General features: G+C 43.9%; 1 protein-coding gene across 1 annotated transcript; it reads right to left on the minus strand.

Annotated features, from left to right (window-relative positions):
- Positions 1-212: 212 nt before the first annotated feature.
- TRMT61A (tRNA methyltransferase 61A) lies at positions 213-20,448 on the minus strand. The gene is made up of 4 exons (XM_075614992.1): positions 20,304-20,448; positions 18,019-18,362; positions 10,210-10,476; positions 213-1,496 (listed from the first exon to the last, which is right to left on the minus strand). The coding sequence occupies exons 2-4, from the start codon at positions 18,347-18,349 to the stop codon at positions 1,177-1,179; spliced, it is 918 nt and encodes a 305-aa protein (XP_075471107.1). The 5' UTR covers positions 18,350-18,362; positions 20,304-20,448; the 3' UTR covers positions 213-1,176.
- Positions 20,449-20,917: the final 469 nt, after the last annotated feature.

The following is a 20,917-nucleotide window of genomic DNA, read 5'->3' on the forward strand; positions in this document are numbered from 1 at the left end:
GTGACCCTAAAAACGAGATGGTCAGTTTGTGCAATAGATGGATGGTAAACGCTGCAGCATTTTCTGTGCCTGTAAATTCTGCAACAAACCGTCTGCAACATTTACAAAAATCAATTCAGCAGCAATGCACCAAATATTTATTATTCAGCTGCTTGCCTTGGGAACCCCCTTCTCAACCCACCCGTCAATCAAACATAAAACAGAACCGTTAGTAATCATACAGCCTGTTTATTTATTTAAGGACATTAAAATGAATTTTCTCGAACTGAAACAGTAACTTTACATTTGACAGCTGTGGAGAATACAAGGCCTCATGTTTGGTATAAAGCATTGGGATAGGGGGATATTTGTATTACTTTAACATGAACGTCTGTGGCAATGCAAAACAGTTCTACGCTGCAATATGGAGCAAAAGAGCTTCCGTGCCGAATGTGTGCAGCTCAGCTCCTCAGAGCTGTGTGTAATAGGAAAGCCAGCTGCAGAGCCAAACATTGTACAGCCGTATATACTAATATGGAAACTCCAGCCCGGCATCCTCCCATCTGTGGCCATCCTGCAGGGCAAGACTTCAGCATCTATAAAAGGAAATGATAGCAGCCCACAGACGGCAGCTTTATTCAGGTACCACTTTCATGTCTGAAAAGCCAGCAAAGGGAAAGTAACAACTGAACCAAGAGAGTGTGTGCAGACAGCGATCAATACAAGGGTCCCCAAAAGTCACAGTTTGCATACTATAACAGGGGGGGGCACAACTCCAGTCCTCAAGGGCCACCAACAGGTCAGGTTTTCAGGATCTCTGCTTCAGCACAGGTGGCTCAATCAGTGGCTCAGCCACCTGTGCTGAAGCTGGGACAGATTGAGCCACATTGTGTTGAAACAGGGATATCCTGACCGGTTGGTGGCCCTTGAGGACTGGAGTTTGCCACCCCTGGGGAGTAGAACAACAAGGGGCTCATTATTTGCTCCCTCTGCCAAACTGATGCTCAGCGATGATTTCTCTTCCTCCTTTGGCAGAAACGTTACAGCGCTTCCAAAGCTCGAACACACAGACTGTGCTATTCTAGCCTGACAGTGCGGTGTTTACACAAGTGCATTCTTCAGCTCAGTCGGACTATATATGGCATTCTCTTGCTATAGCAGTACAATCTGCACATATTTATTTATTTACAACAACGTCTAAAATAAATTCATGGTGGCAAAGGTCAGGTACCCTGTGTGACCCACAGTTTCCCGGAGCGGGACCCCGCTTTTGATAAGTGCGCTTCCTTGCGGCGAGCCTGCGCTCTGCTTGGACTTGTCACTGTTGTCCGGCCCCAGGCCGCCTTTATCCTCGGCCGGTTTCCCAAGGTCGGGGATCTGCAAACTGACCGTCCGCACATCGTACACACGGAGGAGGATTTCCAAGGTGCTCAGCTCGGTAAAGCCGTGTTCTTCCAGGGCCAGGCAGGTTCGCTGGACCTGCTCAATGCAGGGGGAAAAGGAGCAGAGGCGACCGCCTGAAAGACAGCAAAGCAATGCCAACTTTAGCTGCAGTTCCCACAACATTACAGTCATTGTATGTCACAGACTCGAGCTCAGCACGCAGGAATGGTCGCCGTGTCCCGGCTCACATCCCTCGGAACGTGCAGCAACTTGTACTGAAGATACACTATTTAAATATGCTTGATTACTTCTCTCTCCCCTCCCCCCCCCCTCCAACACCAAATCTATACATAATAAGCACAGCTATTGTGAGGGGTTAGTTTGGGGCTTATACCAAGCGGAGGAAAGAATGTTACAGCAGCAGAGTTCATTTTAATTTCTTAGTAACATAAAAAATGAACTCTAAGACAATACTACACACTGTATGCATTTAAAAAAGAAAAAAAAACTTTCTGCTTTTTTATTTATTATCTCTTTTTTTTTTTTTTTTTTTTAAAGGATGATTTCACTTTTATTGGTGTGATTAGGGTTCCACCGAAGCCCCTCATCCATAGCTCCGTCTCCATTTTAATCACATAAAGGAATGTTAGAGCAGCAGTAATGTATTTCCCCGAGGGCGAATGCTGTGGTATAAAGCGATGCGGAGTATAACTGCGCACATGCAATTAGTTGAGGTTTCTTCTCCTAGGAAGGATACTTCCACCCCGTCAGTTTTCTGTAAGAATTTCCTTGTTTTTTTTTCTTTTTAAATCTTTTTATACAACAAAATATTAAAGTTACAAAAATATAAGAACAATACTACCTTAAATAAATGAATCTTTTAGAGCAGCAAAGAATATTGTGGTACACACACACACACACACACACACACACACACACACACACACACACACACACACACACACACACACACACACACACACACACACACACACACACACACACACACACACACACACACACACACACACACACACACATACACACACAAAGAGAAAAAATATATATATTTATTTTGGAAGTGGAGGGTTGAATGGAAGCAGATTACATATTGTAATCAAACAAAAACCAGTCTTAGGGATATGCCAGGCATTACATACGAGGAGGAGTATAACCTCCCCACCCAGCTCTAAAAGGAAGAAAAAAGGGGAAGGGGGGCGGAGGAATCTGAATTAAGAATACATTTTTTATTGTGCTCTAAGCAAATGGAGCTAGTTTTAAGGTAAAGATATCTATGATCGCATGCACCGCATTAATACACTTTACCACTCACATTAAATGCCCCGACAGTGAACACTTTGTAAAGGAGCAGGAAAAAGATTGTAGAACGGATAGAAGAGGAGTTCCAGCACGAGCTGTACTTTCTCCCACTGAGCGGCTTCAAGTCTTTTAACTTTTAAAGTCCTTACATTTAAACATGGTCCATGGTGACACTTGAACCTTTACATGTTGCAGCTGGCAGGGTATTTGGCATATACGGAGTCGGTTAGTCAATGGTAAACAAACTCCCGAAGTGCATGTTGATTTATTATCCTGCGGCAGGAAGGATCTGAAATACATTATTCCACAGCAAAAAGGGCCAATATGCCTTTTCAGTGCAGAATACACACACACACACACACACACACACACACACACACACACACACACACACACACACACACACACACACACACACACACACACACACACACACACACACACACACACACACACACACACACCTCTGACAGTGAAGGTGTGAGATTAATCTAGGTTAGCCAACAAGATACACTAGTGCTCCACACTTCCACCCTGCTGCTTTTCAGAGTAGGAAGCCTCAAACCCCTCGTCCAGCATTTGCAGCTACTAACATCGATCCTCCATCCTTCCTCAAAGATGCAGAGAAGGGAAGCAGCTTGGTGGGCAGATTGAGTTATACGTTATAAACATGGCCTAGAGCAGTGTTTTTCAAGAGGGGTTTCTAGGTATCCTTGGGTTCCCTGGTCATCCCTGAAATGTTCAGGTTATTTGAAAACCACCAAATACAGAAGAATATACAATGCATCTGATCTCAGGCGCGCTATTAGAGAGGGTTGGGGTTCCTTACAATGCATCTGATCTCAGACGCGCTATTAGAGATGGTCGGGGTTCCTTACAATGTATCTGATCTCAGACGTGCTATTAGAGAGGGTTGGGGTTCCTTACAATGTATCTGATCTCAGAAATGCTATTAGAGAGGGTTGGGTTCAGCAGAAATTCACAATAAAATTATAGGGTTCCTTAACAACAACAAAAACCCAAAAAACACAAGGAAGGTTGAACACCACTAAACACATTGGCAGACTGGGCAAGTATTTAAAAAGGAGTAGTTGTGTCTGGGATGAGATCCTCCCCACCACTAACACTACAGCACATACATTATTATTATTGGGTGGTCTTTCTTCCTACAACTAATGTTTTAACCCATTTGCTGCCAGTGATACTTGCTACATGCTGCAAAGTGGTTAAGGGCACCTGGTGCCATCATCTATGGCATTTCGACAGCTTATATTTTCTAACCAGTCCCTGGCATACTGTCCACAGCCCAGAAATCAGGACCCATGAAACTCCTATTGCTCTAAAACACGGGTGGGCAACTCCAGTTCTCAAGTGCTACCAACAGGTCAGGTTTTCAGGATATCCCTGCTTCAGCACAGGTGGCTCATTCAGTGGCTCCTGACTGAGTTACCTGTGCTGAAGCAAGGATATCCTGAAAACCTGACCTGTTGGTGGCCGGAGTTGCCCACCCGTGCTGTAAAATAACGGGATTTTGGCGTATGCTGCTGACAGAACTGTTAGTGAGCGAGTGGTTACAGTCCTGTGTATAGCCGGCAGGTATAAAGGGGCTGAATGCTCGGTCTGCGGCTGCCACAGACAGAAGCACAAACCCACTGAGGGATAACATGATATTTTTAGCCTGCTGGCGTGATGAAGACCGAAGTTTGCTGCGTAGGCGGCTGCAATCAGTCAGAATAAATACGTACATTTACCATCCTGCCCGTACCTACGCTGACATTTTACATCTGGACACGGCTCTTAACAATTAGCTCCTAAGCCGCACGAGAAAGTACATGTATGACATAAGCTATGAGCATCCCTGCACACACGTGTCCATCCAGCTCTCATATCTGTTTGGGCATGTTTGTCCTTATTGGTATACAACGGTTGATAAAATGACCAAATCTTTGTACCCCCATTGTACCGCACTGCCCAATATATTGGCACTTTACAATAATAATAACAACTCATCCTGGGGAGGGCCACACTCCTCTCTATTGACCACACATTCATTCTCACAGCGGAAGGTTTAGGAAATGAGGGAGGATTAGAAGGATCCCTCAACGACTCCAAACTTACAACTCGGGTGAAATTTAGGAGTATGCGGAATCCTAAAAAAGCAACATTAATACAGAACGGAGATTTACGGAGGGGCGCCAGCGCACGTACGCCGTTACAGCAAGATGGGGGAGGGATTCCATGACATACATTGCGCATTTTAAATCTCAAACTGGGGGGCGCGGGCGGTTGTAGAGGCCTTTACATTAAATGCCGGGGGACCACGCGAGGCCTCCAACTCACTTACCGCGATTCAGCCGGCTTCGGGCGACGCGACGCCATGGCAGCACAGGGGCGGAGTCATGCGACGTGACCTTTGACAACGCTGCGTCAAATGATGCCACAGGGTTACACGACGCCGGCGCAGAGGTAAGAGGGTGGGGCGCAGCACACGAAGTTTGTGCACCCCTGCTCTAAAGCAGGGGTGCTCAACTGCCCTTAAATGGGTCAGGTTTTAAGGATATCCCAGCTTCAGCAAAAGGTGGTTCAGTCGAAGACTGACCCACTGATTGAGCCACATGTGCTGAAGCAGCAATATTCTGAAAACCTGACCTGTTGGGGGAGGGGGGGGGGGGTCTTGACTGGAGTTGAACACCCCTTCGTTAGAGACATTGCCACTACGTGTGTGTGTGTGTGTGTGTGTGTGTGTGTGTGTGTGTGTGTACACATTATTAAACAAAACCCACAGCCCGCACTGAGATGTTAAATGTTAGATTTGAAAATCAGCAAGCAGCGTGTGAACGCCTCAGCAGAAGAGCACAGTTCGGTGATGTAATCCCTCCAGAATATCAGCATCGAGCATTCACATTTCTATGTAATGTGCCCGTATACCTGGCGCTGGGGGAGGTGTGTGGGAGAGATCACTCTCAATCACAACACTCTCTAGCGCCAGGATAATGGGACAAGGACACACAGTCCAAAACGTCACAAGTGGCATTTAAAAAAAGACTTAAATGAAGAAAAACAAGCCAAAGCAACTCGCTTCTTCCCACTGCAGCTAATTACAGTGATTGATGAAGAATTAATTTGAGGGGTTTTAGCAACCCTACAGTAAGGAGGTCAGACGCTGTAAAGAGGAGACCGTTACGAGTCATAAATCAGCTTCTGCGGGAAGGAATATTTATTTTGTAGGAGGTGAAGCAGACTGCGGGGGAGGGATATTACCCCTGCGTAGGTACGTGGTCAGGTTTTACGGATATCCCTGCGTCAGCACAGGTGGCTCAATCCGTAAAACCTGACCATGAGCCCAAGCAGGGGTACTATCCCTCCCCCGCAGTCTGCTTCACCTATACAAAAGAAATATACCTTCTCGATTATGACTCGATAACGCTCTCCTCTTTATAAACGCATGACCTTTTTACTGTAGGGTTGCTAAAACCCCTCAAATTAATTCTTCAAACACTAACTGCTGAAGCAGGGACTGATTAAGCCACCTGTGCTGAAGCAGGGATATCCTTAAAACCTGACATTTTTTGGGGGGGTGGGGGGTGTTCATGAGACTGGGGTTGAGCACCCCTGGTTTAATAGCTTTGCGAAGTCTGCTGCACAAAGACCAACTACCGGAAGCATGTGACAAATACTATAGGTTGAACTTGATGGACCTATGTCTTTTTTCAACCTCATCTACTATGTAACTATATACTGCACCAGATAACACATGCTGCTGCCTTTGGGAGCTCTTTAAGGGCCCATACTTACCTGGGATCGCTGCAGGTTGCAGTAGTCAAGGTTAAAATCGACCAAGGATGGGGGGGGGGGGGGAAGCAAAATCACTTTGCACAAAGATGTGTTTGGGGATCTAATGAGAGGGATGGTTTACTTAACCCTTCCATTGCCAGGGGACACAGCTGGAGCATGGTAAATGGGAAGCAGGACAAAGGAAAATGGTAACATGGATAACGCATGTACATATCTCCCTAACAACCAAAACGTACCGCCATTCTGCATACGCCCCCACTGCCGCACTCACAAGGGAACAGTCGGGACCCCTACACAAGGACAGAACGGGGCTCCGCAGGCAGACTAATTCACCTTGAATCACAGTTACTGCGCACTCATCTGCTGCGTCTGCGACTGCAGATCTGCTCAAATACATGCCAACCTCAGCAAACCTGCTGCAGTCAGCCTCCTGGTCTCGGGAAGGGACGGCCTCCCACGCGTCTCTTGGTGCAGGAGAGGTCACCCCTCCCCCCCAGCCCTCTCACCCCCCCCCCCCCCAGCCCTCTCACCCCCCCCCCCCAGCCCTCTCTCACCCCCCCCCCAGCCCTCCTCTCACCATCATATAAAATAAAAACAAAGGAAAAAAGGAATCGGATTTGGCTGCTACAAATATGGTTTTGCAGTCTGTTTAAAATATGAATCTGAAACTACTCAGAGCTGGCAGAGATAGATAGGATATATATAAAAAAATCTCCCCCCACTCTGGTGATTTCTGGATGAAGAGGTCGACAGATTTTCGGGTCGAAAACAGCCACTTCTGGGTATATACAAATTTACACACAGATACCCAGCAAGCTCTCAGAAACCCCACAAAATTACATTATATATATATTAGTAGTGTCACAGTGGGGAGGGGCGAGCTTTAAACCCTGGGTGGGAGGAGCCACTAACCTCCAAAACAGCTGAGACCAGCTGGTTGCGACAGGTTCAATGCCAGGACCATCCTTCCTCTAATTATAGAGGTAAATAAGGATTTTAATCAGTTATTGTTAGGACCTGCGATATTATGGTCATGCCTTGAAAGTGGCTCACAGGCTTATACACTTTGGCCAAAGGATTAACTAAATTACCCTTTTTCAAAAGAGATATATAGGTATTTCACTGTGTATTTTTGTCACATTGGATGTTGCGCTGCACTTTTGTTTCTTGTTTTATATACAATTTACCCCTATATCTGGTCATTTTGTCCTGTACACACCAAGGATGTTAGTTTTGCGATTTATGTACCACAATGTAGGTGTGGGTGGGGGTATAAACACAATGCTAATTATTATTTGCATGTTGAAACCTTTTAAAATCGGACCTCTGTGATGAGCCAATGTGAGGACGAGTGTTTAAGACCAGGGAAGGCGACTTCAGATCCCATAACATAGAAACTAACCCCTTTGCTGATCCAGTGACCAGCAACCCTCGCAGCAAAGGGATTACAGAAAGCAGGGTTATCTCAGCCGGCTCTTGTACAAGCGTCACTTCCAAAGCAACAGAAATAGCAGACACGTGAGTGTTACTGAGCTGCTGGAGCCGGCACTTGGTTCCGAGTGTTTTATCAGACGAACGAGGCACAGATAGGTGTAATAATTCAGGCTGACCTTCTAAATTCCATGACGCTTGACTCCAAATGAGTTAGAGGACAGTGTCACTTGCAAATTCTAAGCATCAACAATGAAGACATACATACATACATACATACATACATACATACATACATACATACATACATACATACATACATACATACATACATACATACATACATACATACGTTGACGAGAACGATTTTTCAAAGAAACGTTGATTTACATACACACAAAATTCAGAATGACCCTTTAAAAGCTCATCCGTGACAGGTGTATCAAGATTCTGAATATAAAGCGTAACAGTCCATCATGTAAATGAATCAGCACCAGAATTCCTTTGTTATAAAATATTTAGTGAAATAAAATCACATACAAAATAGCAGGTGTGTCAGAGACCCGACACGTCGGTCCCCGGGGGGGGGGGGGGAGGGGGGGAGGGGAGTCTCCCTTGAGAAATAGAATGTGATTTTGTTTCAATAAGTCTTTTGCAATTGCAGTGCTTGTGTAAATTGTTTCATTTACACTATGGAATATAGAGAGAGAGACAGATATATATATATATATATATATATATATATACACACACACACTATATAAACATACATACAAAAATGCCGGGTGCACTGAAACAGACGTTATATGAAAAAAACAGAAAAACAACATACTTAGCAGAGATAGAGGTGCACGCAGAAGGGCAGGGAACACCATCCAGTCGATACACAGCAAAAAAAAAAAAGGGGGGGGCGGGGGGTCCGCAGCACTCTCAGATAGACAATAGCAGTTTAATGAAACATCAGGCAATCAATGTAATCCAGAGCAACATACATTTCGGACCAACAAGGTCCTTTCTCAAGCTCTAGAGTGGAAGCACTGTATGCGAGGTGATAATGGTGAAAGTCAGGGTTGCAGACCTGTCTAAGACATGTGAATGTGTTCACAAGTGATCTTTTTATTTGATATAGATATACACACAACATTTTTTTATTTTTTTATGTATTACCGATTATGAAAAAAAAAAAAAAAAAAAAAAATGAAGGTCATGCCCAAGGGGTAACATTACAGGGGTTAAACTCAAAGGCTTCTGGGGAAGATTGCGGCTTTAAGTATGTTATGGTTCATTTAACAAAGGAAAGAAACAAAGCAGGATTAGAATGTTATAAAATAAAAGCTTTGTGACATCTCATTGTTGTTTTATCAGTGATGTTCTGAGACCGTCCTACATAATCTCATTTAAAAAAATAAAAACACGTTTCTAAAGCGGTTTTTAAACCTCCTATTTTCAGCAGACAGAAGCCATTAGGGGAATACATTAGATCAGTATTGTGCAAGTCATCCTGTGCGAGGGTTTTATTTCCGGCTGTGATACACTGTGGCACTGCAGTGGCGATTTTACATAGATATCGTTATCGTGGGGCTTTCAGGAGCACAAAACGGAGCCTTAATTCAATATGTACAGGAACAAGACAATCCAAATAATGTTTTGATAAATATTTTTTGGCAAGAGTGACCTTCATCAGGATGGTTTGTTTACAGGGCCACGGAAACGCCACCATTTACTAAACCCCACCTTGACTGCATTGTACTTGTGTCATGTTTACATTGGAACAGCTCGAGTTATCTTTCAGTAACACTCTCTAACTTCTCCTCTTGATTCTTCCGTTTCCAAGGATATGGGAAACACCAACACGCAGTTTTCATGTCGGTTCAATGGAAGTGATTACTACAGTGACTTGCACTGGGGTAGGTCCTTTATCTAGGGTGTACTCCACCAAAGCAGCCATGCCTGGGGGCGATATTTATATGGTAGGTTCCAGAGGAAGGAAGAGGGGAGGGAATAACATAGTAATTATTACTCAATTACAGGTAGGGAAATGAGGCACTGGCAGGTAACATTTGCCCACAACATCAAAACACAGCAGCAGACGAAGACTGAGCCACATGTGCTGAAGCGGGGCTATCATCAAAACCTGGCCTGTTGGTGGCCCTTGAGGACTGGAATTGCCCAGCCCTGTGCTATAGTAATTACTGGCCTTCCCTGTTCGAGTGTTCTGCTAAGCATTGTAAAGAAAGACGATGTCCTTATAGCAGGACACGGGTTGAGAATTCATATTGAATTGGCCATTCGTATACGTACCTTCAAGCTTTAGGGCTGATTTTGCATGTCCGATAGCCTCCCAGGGGGACGGAATGTCGAGGAACACGGCGTCTGCGACCTGAGACACACCGAAGCCGGTCTTGCACACGTCTTGATTCTTCACCGTGACCAGATGGGCCACCTGGTGCTGCCGGAATTCTTCGGCTGCTTTCTCTGCCCTCTGCTGGTGGAACTCGACAGTGTACAGGTGACCCGTGGGCGCCACTGTCCTAATGATGGCGTGAGAAAGCGAGCCGCTTCCTGTGCCTAAAACATAACAGGTTCAAGTCAGTGCACTAAAAACGGATGGCAGCTAGAATCCCAAAGGGCCTTAAAAAGCAGCGGTACTGTGCAAAAAAACCCCCCAAAAACTGTGTTTGTTTTACAAATTCCCCTTTTCTTTAATTATTTTGTAAATATGGTCCTGCCTTCCTCTCTTCCTAGTGCCCCAAATACATAAGAGGCGAAAACACGTAGACGTCTTTCACTACCAATTTCCTGATTTTATGAAAAAATTAAAAAAAGAAGAAAAAAAACAGAAATGTTTCTAGTGCCCGTTTCCAGTGGAAGATTTCTGCAGTTGAAATACAAATCTTGAAAAAGAGGCGAGTTTATTAAAAAATAAATATTATATACAATTAAAAAAAAACAAAAAAAAACACCAATACATGTCCTGGTGTGATGCTGTCCTTTCTAGCACGGACACGGTTAAGCCACATACAAATCACTACATCTGACATGTTCATTGCATCTTGTATGACCCTGGCACAAAATCTGTGTGTGTGTGTGTGTGTGTTTGTGTGATTGGATTGGTGCAATAAACCGTTTCATAGGCTGCAAAGAAGCCACGTTTCTCCGGACTGCTAATTAAACCAGATCTCAGTATTCCTTGGAGCAGACAAACATGCCGCCCTGTAAAATGCTCTTTGTCCCTTGTTCCGAGAACAATGTCTTGTGTGACTCATGCTAATATGTAAATGAATATTTCTAAATGCATTGCAAAGTGCTATCCCCCGTTACTCGGGGGACTTCAGACTAATGCTCGCGGTGTCACGTTACAGAGATTGATAATGCTGCATGTTGTGCAGTTTCTTTTTACAAATCGTAAGCAGCTTTTCCAAATGTTTCTGTGGTGGGGTTTAAAGACTTCAGCAGAGGGACTCACTATAGATACAAGGTTTAGTGGAATAAGTGCTCCAGCGCTGGATGCTCAAGATAATAAACAGAAAAGTACGTAAGTCAGGGCACAGGACACAAGGCTAGTGGTATATGAGAGAATATAAATCTCTAGTGTAATGAAGTTCTGAAAAGGGACAACACCCTGAAGGAAAAAGAGTAATGGGACTAAGCCCACTCCTCAAAACCTCATTGGGATAGTCCCAGAACTGCTATAACACATGAAAGCAATGTTGATATACTCACAAATATATGAATGTGTCCTATGTCCCTAGTAAGGCGTGCTGCTGATGGTGAATGTAGATATGCAAAAAGAGAGAGTACAGCGCACAGCCAAGAGAGCGGGTCCAAAATAGATAAAATCCTTTTTATATTAGGTCCATTAAAAATAGAGGTATAACAGACCTCCTACGCGTTTCATGCACGTTGCACTTTATCAAGGAGTCCTCCTTCATAAAGTGCAATGTGCATGAAACGCGTAGGAGGTCTGTTATACCTCTATTTTTAATGGACCTAATAAAATAATCCTTTTTATATCTATTTTGGACCCACTCTCTTGGCTGTGCGCTGTACTCTCTCTTTTTGCAATTTGAGGGATTCAATATATGCTGGAAAAGGCTGTTTTTATGATATATTGTACATTTAGCTGTATATTTATCTAATGACTTTATTTATACACAGTTATTAGAAACATAAAAAAGGTAATTACCTGTGTGAGAGAGATATAGATAGAGATATATACACACACACACACACACATATACATAAATAAATGTAAATACAACTGTATGCTCATCTGCATGTCTTAGGCAGGTCTGCAACCCCACCCTTCACCATTATCACCCAGCACACTGCACTTCCACTGCAGCAAGGGACTCTGGGAAATGACATGCAAATGAGCACACAGTGCCACTTTTTGCTTCAAAAACCATTTGTAAGATGGTTCCCTATAGGCTTAATATACACACACACACACGAGAATGCCACATCAACTATTAGATTACATGAAGATACAAGCAAGATAAGGATCAGCGCGGGAGTGCGGCAGCGAGACACCGCATCACCGAAGCTTTTCACAGCAACACATGATTTGCTCAGGATCTTAAATTGGGGAGAAAAAAAGAAATCAAAAATCAACAGTGAATACTTGGTCACCTACAATTTGCAGATGATACTGCTGCGGCCAAGTTTATTCGAGCATTTGCCCGTTCTTGGCCGCAGCAGTATCCTGGCGCGCGCCGGAGGGTGACGGGCGCGCGCCGAAGCAGCGGAAGAGCGCCCTCCGATCGGGGCGCTCTCCCTACCGCTGCCGGGTCCGCCGGGTCCCCCGGAACCCCCTGCCGCCGTCCCGCGATCGCGGGACACCAGGGCTCCCTGGACGCGCGTGCAGGGGGCGCAGGCTCCCGATGACGCGTGACCGCGCGTCGGTGACGCGCGGCACGCCGAGGGGCGGCCACTAGCAAGCCGGGAAATCTCCCGGCTTGCGGATCTGGCCGATGAGCAATAAAGTGTGTCGGTAGTGTATTATGTCACAAGTACAGAAGATCTTGGCCACCATGTAACAATGGATGGGAACCTTTTGAATTAAATCTATAGGAGAATGAAGATTGGATGGAGCGCATTTGGAACAAACAAGACATATTTCAAGGGAACTTTCCACTGTACCTCACGATGAAAAATGTTGGCCATTGTATTTTACCCGTGCTCATGTATGGATGTGAAACTGGGACTCTAAATGCAAAGATAATTCAGAAGCTTCAGACAACTCAAAGAAGAAGTACAGAGTTATACGTATGCTGGGTATTACCCGAATAAACAGGAAAATAAATCAATGGGTTCGAAATCAACACAAAAAAAAAAGTCTGACATTACCACAAGGGTGAAGAAATGAAAATAGCGGTAGACCAAACATATTGAAATAAGAAATGACCATCGCTGGACAAAGATGGTACTCGACTGGATTCCAAGGGAAATTAAAAGACGGCGACCTAAAGTAAGATGGGAGGATGAAATCAGAGAATGTGTTGGAGCGACGTGGAGAAGAGAGGCTTGCACCCGCAGTACATGGAAGATCATTGGGGAGGCCTTCATCCAACAGTGGCTCGACAAGGGCTGAAGATGATTACATAGATCTACACAAACACACCCTTTCACAACCTCAACCATACTATGAAAGCTTGTACAATACACCCAGTCAAAGTGGGAAAGGTACTTGCCAACATGGCGAGGCCTCAACCACCAAATATGGAACACACCGAAAAGCAATGGCCCTCATTTTGCAGAGGTTGGATTGTCCCTGGGTGTGACAGCGTTCAGGAAGAAGGCAAAAGGGTGCCAAGATAGGTTAACCAAAAACCATTATTCAAACCTACGCAAGTATTAATGGCTGGGAACCTAACGAATTAAATCAATAGGAGAATGAAGTTGGGATGGAGCACACATGAAAAATTGTCTTGTTTCTTCCAAGTGAACCTTCTACTGTGCCTCAAAAGGAAAGTGTTTGACCAGTGTTAATCCCGCCAAGTGCTCACGTATGGATGTAAAACTTGGACCCTAAATGCGAAGATCATTTAGAAGCTTCAGACAACTCACAGGAGTATGGAGAGATGTATGCTCGGTGTTACCCCGAGACAGGAAAATAAATGGGTCCAGAAGCAAACAAAAAAAGGGTCTGTGACATCATCACAAAGGTGAAGAAATGAAAACGGCGGTGGGCCAGACATAAAGCAAGAAGAGATTACTATCAGTGGATAAAAATGGTACTGGACTGGATTTCATGGTATATCAAAAGGGATCAAAAAGTAAGATGGGAGGAAGAAATTCGGAAATTTGTTGGAGCAATATGTAGGAGAGGCTTGTAATGGGAGTACCTGGGGATCTTTGGGGAGGCCGTAATGCAGCACTAGAGCGACAAGGGCACACAGTGATGATGTATGTGGATTATATACACACAAAATATAGGAAAATTTGTCTTTCTTTAGAGCTATATCTTTCTTTTTAAAATATTTTTGGTGGTGTAATTTAGAGTGCTATTTAGGGGATTGTCTTTGTACTTTTCAACAGTGTGTTTTACAAAATATAGGAGTGTGGGTTTTTGAGGCTCCGTTAATCAAATTTATGGACACAAAGTAAAACCATTTTTATACATACACACTTTTTTTGGTGGGGAAAAAAGACACACCGGGATATTCTGCAGAGGCTGTAAGATCTTGATAGTGGGGATTTCAGATCAATTATTCAAGCACAACCTGCTCATATACAGGAACAGAATCTAGGTTACTGTCCACAATAAATTGTTATTTTCCTGCTGAAGCACAAATCTACTCAGATACCATCTGTGACCTCCAGAGCAGTAAGGATCACATGTCCTGACTAAGCTTTCTGAACACCAGCTTAGCAGGAGGCTGCCAAATGCTATACCATTATCAAAATTAAATACCCAGTGCGAAGGTACATCATGGTACTGACACAGCACCTGCATACAGATCAATATCATCCAAGCAGGAAGCACAGGACCATATTACAGAGCAAACCCTGATAAGGAACATGCTACACATTATATATTATATATAGCAGTTTGAAAGAACCACAAGCACTCCGTCTGGAACAACAAAATACTGGGTGCAAATCCTATAAAATAATGTAGGCAATACGATACCGCATCAAGATGAAATATCAGAGGCAGCACTCCAAATGGTAGTCAAAATATTGTATTGAATCAACAAGACATCATTCCAACGTTTCGGTCCACAAACGGGACCTTTATATACGGTATCGTATATATATATATTTTTCTGGGTATGCACCTTAATCCTGGCTGTGCTCAAAGCTGTGACCATGCAGCAAGCTTAAGCCTATAGGGAACCATGTTAAAAATGGTTATTGAGGCAAAAAGTGACACTGTGTGCTCATTTGCATGTCATTTCCCAGAATCCCTTGCTGCAGTGGAAGTGCTGTATGCTGGGTGATAATGGGGAAAGGTGGGGTTGCAGACCTGCCTAAGACATGCAGATGAGCATACAGCTATATTTGTATACCATATATATATATATATATATATTACTGAGGATGATCACACACAACTAATGTATGTTTAATTCTAACCAAGGAAACAGTCAGACATTCAATTATGAAAAGTGGGGTAATGATGTATTAACACCCCAAATCCTTCAAGGGGTTTACTTCTATTTTAGTAAATATAAGATACTGTGCCGTTAACTTGTCCGGCCTCTCTCAATACTGCTGAATAAAGGCCCAAGAGGCATAAGCTCTTGCCCACCAGCTGCAGCATATGATGGAGTGCTGGGATCTTGCACCGTTCCATTTTTTCTATAGAGAAGGAACATGGGGGTGTTGGCAGTTTCCGATACTGCCAACATGACAGGATCAATCTTTCCCCTTAATAACCGCTTCTTTAAACAACTCCACCAGGGTTCCCAAACCACTGCAGGCAGTAATACATGATGGTCACATTTATTTCTTAGTAGGATATGCACTGAGCCAGGGAGGAGAAGCTCAGCGAGTAAAGACAGTGACTCTAATCAATGACACAGAGTTTGAAGCAGGGGAGCCCGGTTCAATTCCCGGTGTCAGCTCCATGTGACCTTGGGCAAGTCACTTTGCCTCGGGCAACAAAAATATAGATTGTAAGCTCATCTGGCAAGGCCCGGTCTGTAAAAATCCTATGTGCTGCTTACCAAACACTACACTGTAATTAGCAGAAAAGAGCTATATGAAATAGTTATTAAAGTCATATGGAGATACTGTCCTTCACGTCACTGCCTTTGGCTGCGGTCCCAGTCATCACTGTGACACGCGCGCCCAGCGGGGTGGGGAGGGTGGCGAGTGCACATCGCTAACCGCGATCTGCGGTCTTAGGGGGCGGCCCCAGTCACTTCTACAGCGCACGGCTCGGCGTGCGCTGTGCTATCAAGCCCCGCCCCCCCAGTCCGGCCAGTCCCTACCTTGTCGCGCACCTTTTCCCAGCGGTGCGCGACAGGTTTTCAGGGAGGCAGGGGAATTTGAAATTAGCATGTGCGACGGAGGCGTGGCCACACCCCCGCTGCCGGTTCAGCCAATAAGGATGAACCAGCCGTGGGACGTCATGGCCACGCCCCCCCAAACCCACAGCCACACCCCCTCCCGTCACAAAACTTCCCTCCCCCCAGACCGCAGATCGTGGTGTAGCGCTGTGCACGCGCCGCCCCCCCCCCCCCCCCCCCCCGCCGGGCGCACGTGCCACAGTGAAGACTGGGGACTCAGCCTTAGAGGAGAGAGGGAGATTGCGATGGGAGGGGGTATGGTTGGGAGTTTTCAGGGGCGTGGCCATGACCTCACGTGGATGGTTCGCCCTCCTTGGGTGAACAGCCGGCGGGGGCGTGGCCACGCCTCCGTCGCAAGTTCTACACTCAATATCATTGAGTTTCAAAAAACTGCCAGTACGGCGCGGCCGCACCTTCAGCGGGACGGCGAGTACTGGGCCCAGCCTTTAGCTGTAGCTGAAACTGAGCAGTGCTGCTTGATGCACCATAACCATCCCAGACGTGCGAGTATGACTCGCACTGTCCAGTGGAGTGACACAGACACACAACAACACAAGCATCACTTGGACTGCAATGCACAGGTAGAAGTTATTTCAAGGAATGCAGAGAGTTCCAATACTGCGTAACAGAAAATGACATAACTGCTAACTAGTTCAAATGCCAAGTGTAAAATACAAATTCTTATAAATTAAATAGGGAACGTGTGGCAAACACTTTTTGACGTGTCTGTCACATCTGATCTCATCAACAAGAGGGAGGAACTAAGCCCCATCCTGGCTGCAGCGAGCAGCGTAATGCCTCACCCGAGTACAAACCTGGATCTGCATCGACCAAAATGCACAGTTTAATGTTTTATTTCAGGCTGAATCATGGAATGGAAGTGTGTGTGTGTGTGTGTGTGTGTGTGTGTGTGTGTGTGTGTGTGTGTGTGTGTGTGTGTGTGTGTGTGTGTGTGTGTGTGTGTGTGTCATTGTCCACGAATAACAATGTTTTTATTTTATCCTTTACAGCACAGAAAACTACACATTTAAAATTTTTTTTTAAAAAAATGGAGAAATTGACCTGTAAGCTTTACATTTTACCATCTAGGCTAGTGCACCGTTAAGCCTTCATTCTCGCCCAAACAGGTCAGGTTTCAGGATATCCCATCATCAGTACAGGTTGTTCAATCAGTCCCTGCTTCAGCACAGGTGGCTCAATCATAGGCTCAGTCAGACTGCGCCACCTGTGCAGAAGCAGAAGCTGATTGAGCTACCTGTGCTGAAGATGGGATATCCTGAAAACCTGACCTGTTGGAGGAGGCTTGAAGACTGGAGTTGAGCTCCCAAGAATAAGGGCCATGCAGCATCACAGGTAACTATTACGGTCTTTCCATTGCAGCACATGCTTCGCTCTTTCTGAAGCTCTACACAATTTTTTTTTTTTTTTTTAATAAAAAAGGGTGAATGATCTTTTTCTGGAGACAGCAAAAGCATTGCCAAAAAGGGTGTAATATAAAGGAAACGGCAGCGGAGAGTTTGACATTACCCCGATTACCATACATTGCAACCTTTCTACACGTACTACCAAAGACACGATAAAACATCATTACCAGATTCACAGACCACAGATCCTGGCTTCAGTTCCAGCATCATAGTGATCATCGATATATCAGTAGAATAAAGGATTTGAGTGCGATGAGGAAGATTCATGGTCCATAACTCCGGTGTAGGATACAGGATGTATACCCAGCCTCCTTTGCTGCAAGTCACCTTTGACCCATACTTTTTTCCGATCAAGTCAGTGGAATGTCGGATGACTCCGTACTTGGTCTGGGTCTGACTCCCTTGTTGGACAGTCACTGGAAACATCGAGTCATGGCCCAGAAAGACGATAGCAGTGTCTCCATCTTTTATGAGCTCTCTGTACTCTGCAAAACTCATCCTTCTGTTTAATCTTAAAAGACAAGCATATATATTTAAGATTCTTATCTGGAGCAACAGGAATTGCATCAAATAATGCTGTAATTGCCAAGCTTCGGAAAACATTAAAGTCCGTTCTTCATATTTGTTAAGGAATATGCGTGGAGGTTAAGGGTCATATTTACCCAGCAGTGCTAAGCTGAAAGGCAACATATGGCCTTGGCTCAGATATTCTGTGGTCTCCCTGAAGCATTTTTGAAGATACTTCTGATATATCTAATCACTATTAGAGATGCCTGAACTGCATTACTTTGTGAAGACAGATTGTTTTCTTGCACTGAAAAGTTATACTGGGGCCTATAAACAAAGCATTGCAAATTGTATTTTTGGCGTAAAATTTACACGAGTCATAAATATATAGCGCTTACGTGCGCCTACTTACAAACCTTTTTTTCCCCCCCTCGCTCTTTGTGCGCCTCATGTTTTTTGTCACATACTTTGGCACACTGAAATGTAATGTACTTGGTGTACAGATCAAATTGGTACGTACTAAATAAATATTATGTATGTGCCAGATAGTTGGAACTGCGGCAAAATCGCCCGCCAAGTTGAACCTGGCGTAAACTCTAAAAAAAATTAAATAAATCTGTACATATTGTTGGCTCAGAATTAAGTTTCTATGTATCATGCAAAAAATGTATTTGACGCAGCACGGATGTTTAATAATCTAACAAGATACTGTATATTGTTTTCACAGTATGGTTAATACAAATAATAGGATGCTAATGATTTAGATTGACTAAAACTCGTTTTAAATTAAAAACACATAATACTGTATCTGACTGAAATTCTATTCAACATGACATAATGCATCAAAATAAATTTCAAACAAGGAACTATGTGTCATATGTACAGTCATAACTTGCATACATTATATGAAGGTTTTTAACACTTGTTAGTACTAGAATTGAAGCATCATTATTTTTTTATATATAACTAAAAGTATTACATCTTTATCTCTAGTATGTCCTGAGAGAATCAACTTGGCTAGCGTTGTGTGGACTGTGCCTCAGGCACCAAAATTTAAATTGTAAGTTCTTTGAGAGCCATGTACATTATCAGAGATATAGATACAGTATATAGAATGTGGGTAATAGTGGCACTCCACTAAAGTTAAATGAATGGCCTGGGTGCAGATTGCAGGAAAGGTCAGTAAAAAAGGGTAATAGGAAGCAGGAACACCAGGTCTTGGAGAAAAAAAAATATCAAAAAATGTATTTAAATACATTTGATATTTTTCTCCAAGACCTGGTGTGCCTGCTTACTATTACCCACACACTTGTAGTTGTTGCTACATATGTAAGTCTGCATTTGCAAATCTTCAGGCACAAGCCATCAGTTCTGCTGTACACCTGTTGTGTCATGAATTACAATCTTGTATCAACAAAGACCTCTTCACCCACTGTGTTAAAGTATACTATTTATATTGCCCTCTGACCCCAGACTGCATTCATTTACAAAAAAAAAAAAAAATAAGTACTACTACTACTCAAATGGAAAAACAAAATAGCTCAGCAACACCAAGTATTTGAAGCCTTTGTTGTGATGCCTCTTTTTTAAAGACCATTATGAAACTAATTCAGATGTCAAAACACTGGTTAACTGAATAATGCAAACCCCTGATTGTTTATAGGGAGTCTCCAAACATGATTCAAAGTTACAAAAAAAAATACATTAAAAAAATACAAATACGAATTACATAGAATTCCCTGTTTTGAAAAGGGGATTTCGGTGACATTGAAAACTCAGCTAATAAATTCTAGCAAAGTGGGGATTTTGCCATATCACGTTTAATTTCATCTTTCTCAGACCATCTTCTGCAATTCGGGTTAGTTATTCCCTATCTCACGTTGTATAAACCAGGCAATCAATAAATGCAAAACAAAACATAAACAGATCCATGATCTGCCGTTACCTGCTGGGATTCCCAAGCCGAGTAATCTGATAGGAAAACAGAACAAGAGGAAACGATTACAAACACAATCTGCTGCCTCTGTGCAGTCAGACACGTGGGGCCGCTGCCGGGTCGCACAAAGATGACGTCAGGGGAGCTGACATTTCCCTGTTGTTGATGGAAAGGTTGGGAGCTCATGGTTATATCCCATCTCCCAGGACATCACAGTGGCAGCACATAGCACAGCACTCCTTTTGGGTTAGGAGTTATTGCATGTCTGCATCTATCAGTCCTGCTGCAAAGCTGCTCCAGTAATAGTGCAGAACATAAAAACAGCATCAGATTTATGAGTGGATCCCACAGGCAGCTATGAGATTGGTGGCTTGTTTATCCAACCTGCTGTTGTGCAGCAGGAGAACTAGTTTTATTCTCCTCTCCTTCCCAAGTGGATTATTTAGCAAAGTTTCCTTGTTGCAATTTACAAAGTGCGCAGAATAGAAATCACAGAGATTTTTTTTATTTGATGAAACTGACTCTGTAGTAATGTGTTTGCTCCAGTTATGCATCAAATTACCCTTCAAATATCTGCAGAGCGCCATGGACGCCACACACACACAGGAGCTAATGCAAAAAGT

This window comes from Ascaphus truei, chromosome 9, assembly GCF_040206685.1.
Source record: "Ascaphus truei isolate aAscTru1 chromosome 9, aAscTru1.hap1, whole genome shotgun sequence".
NCBI classification, from domain to species: Eukaryota; Metazoa; Chordata; class Amphibia; order Anura; family Ascaphidae; genus Ascaphus; species Ascaphus truei.

What these genes read in the sequence shown, in the direction of transcription:
- TRMT61A (XM_075614992.1), bottom strand. Translation starts at nt 18,349, where the DNA reads ATGAGTTTTGCAGAGTACAGAGAGCTCATAAAAGATGGAGACACTGCT. An exon ending in ATCTGTGGTCTGTGAATCTG is followed by an intron (nt 10,477 to 18,018) that starts GTAATGATGTTT and finishes GTTATGTTTTAG; the next exon opens with GCACAGGAAGCGGCTCGCTT. An exon ending in ATCAGCCCTAAAGCTTGAAG is followed by an intron (nt 1,497 to 10,209) that starts GTACGTATACGA and finishes GCTGTCTTTCAG; the next exon opens with GCGGTCGCCTCTGCTCCTTT.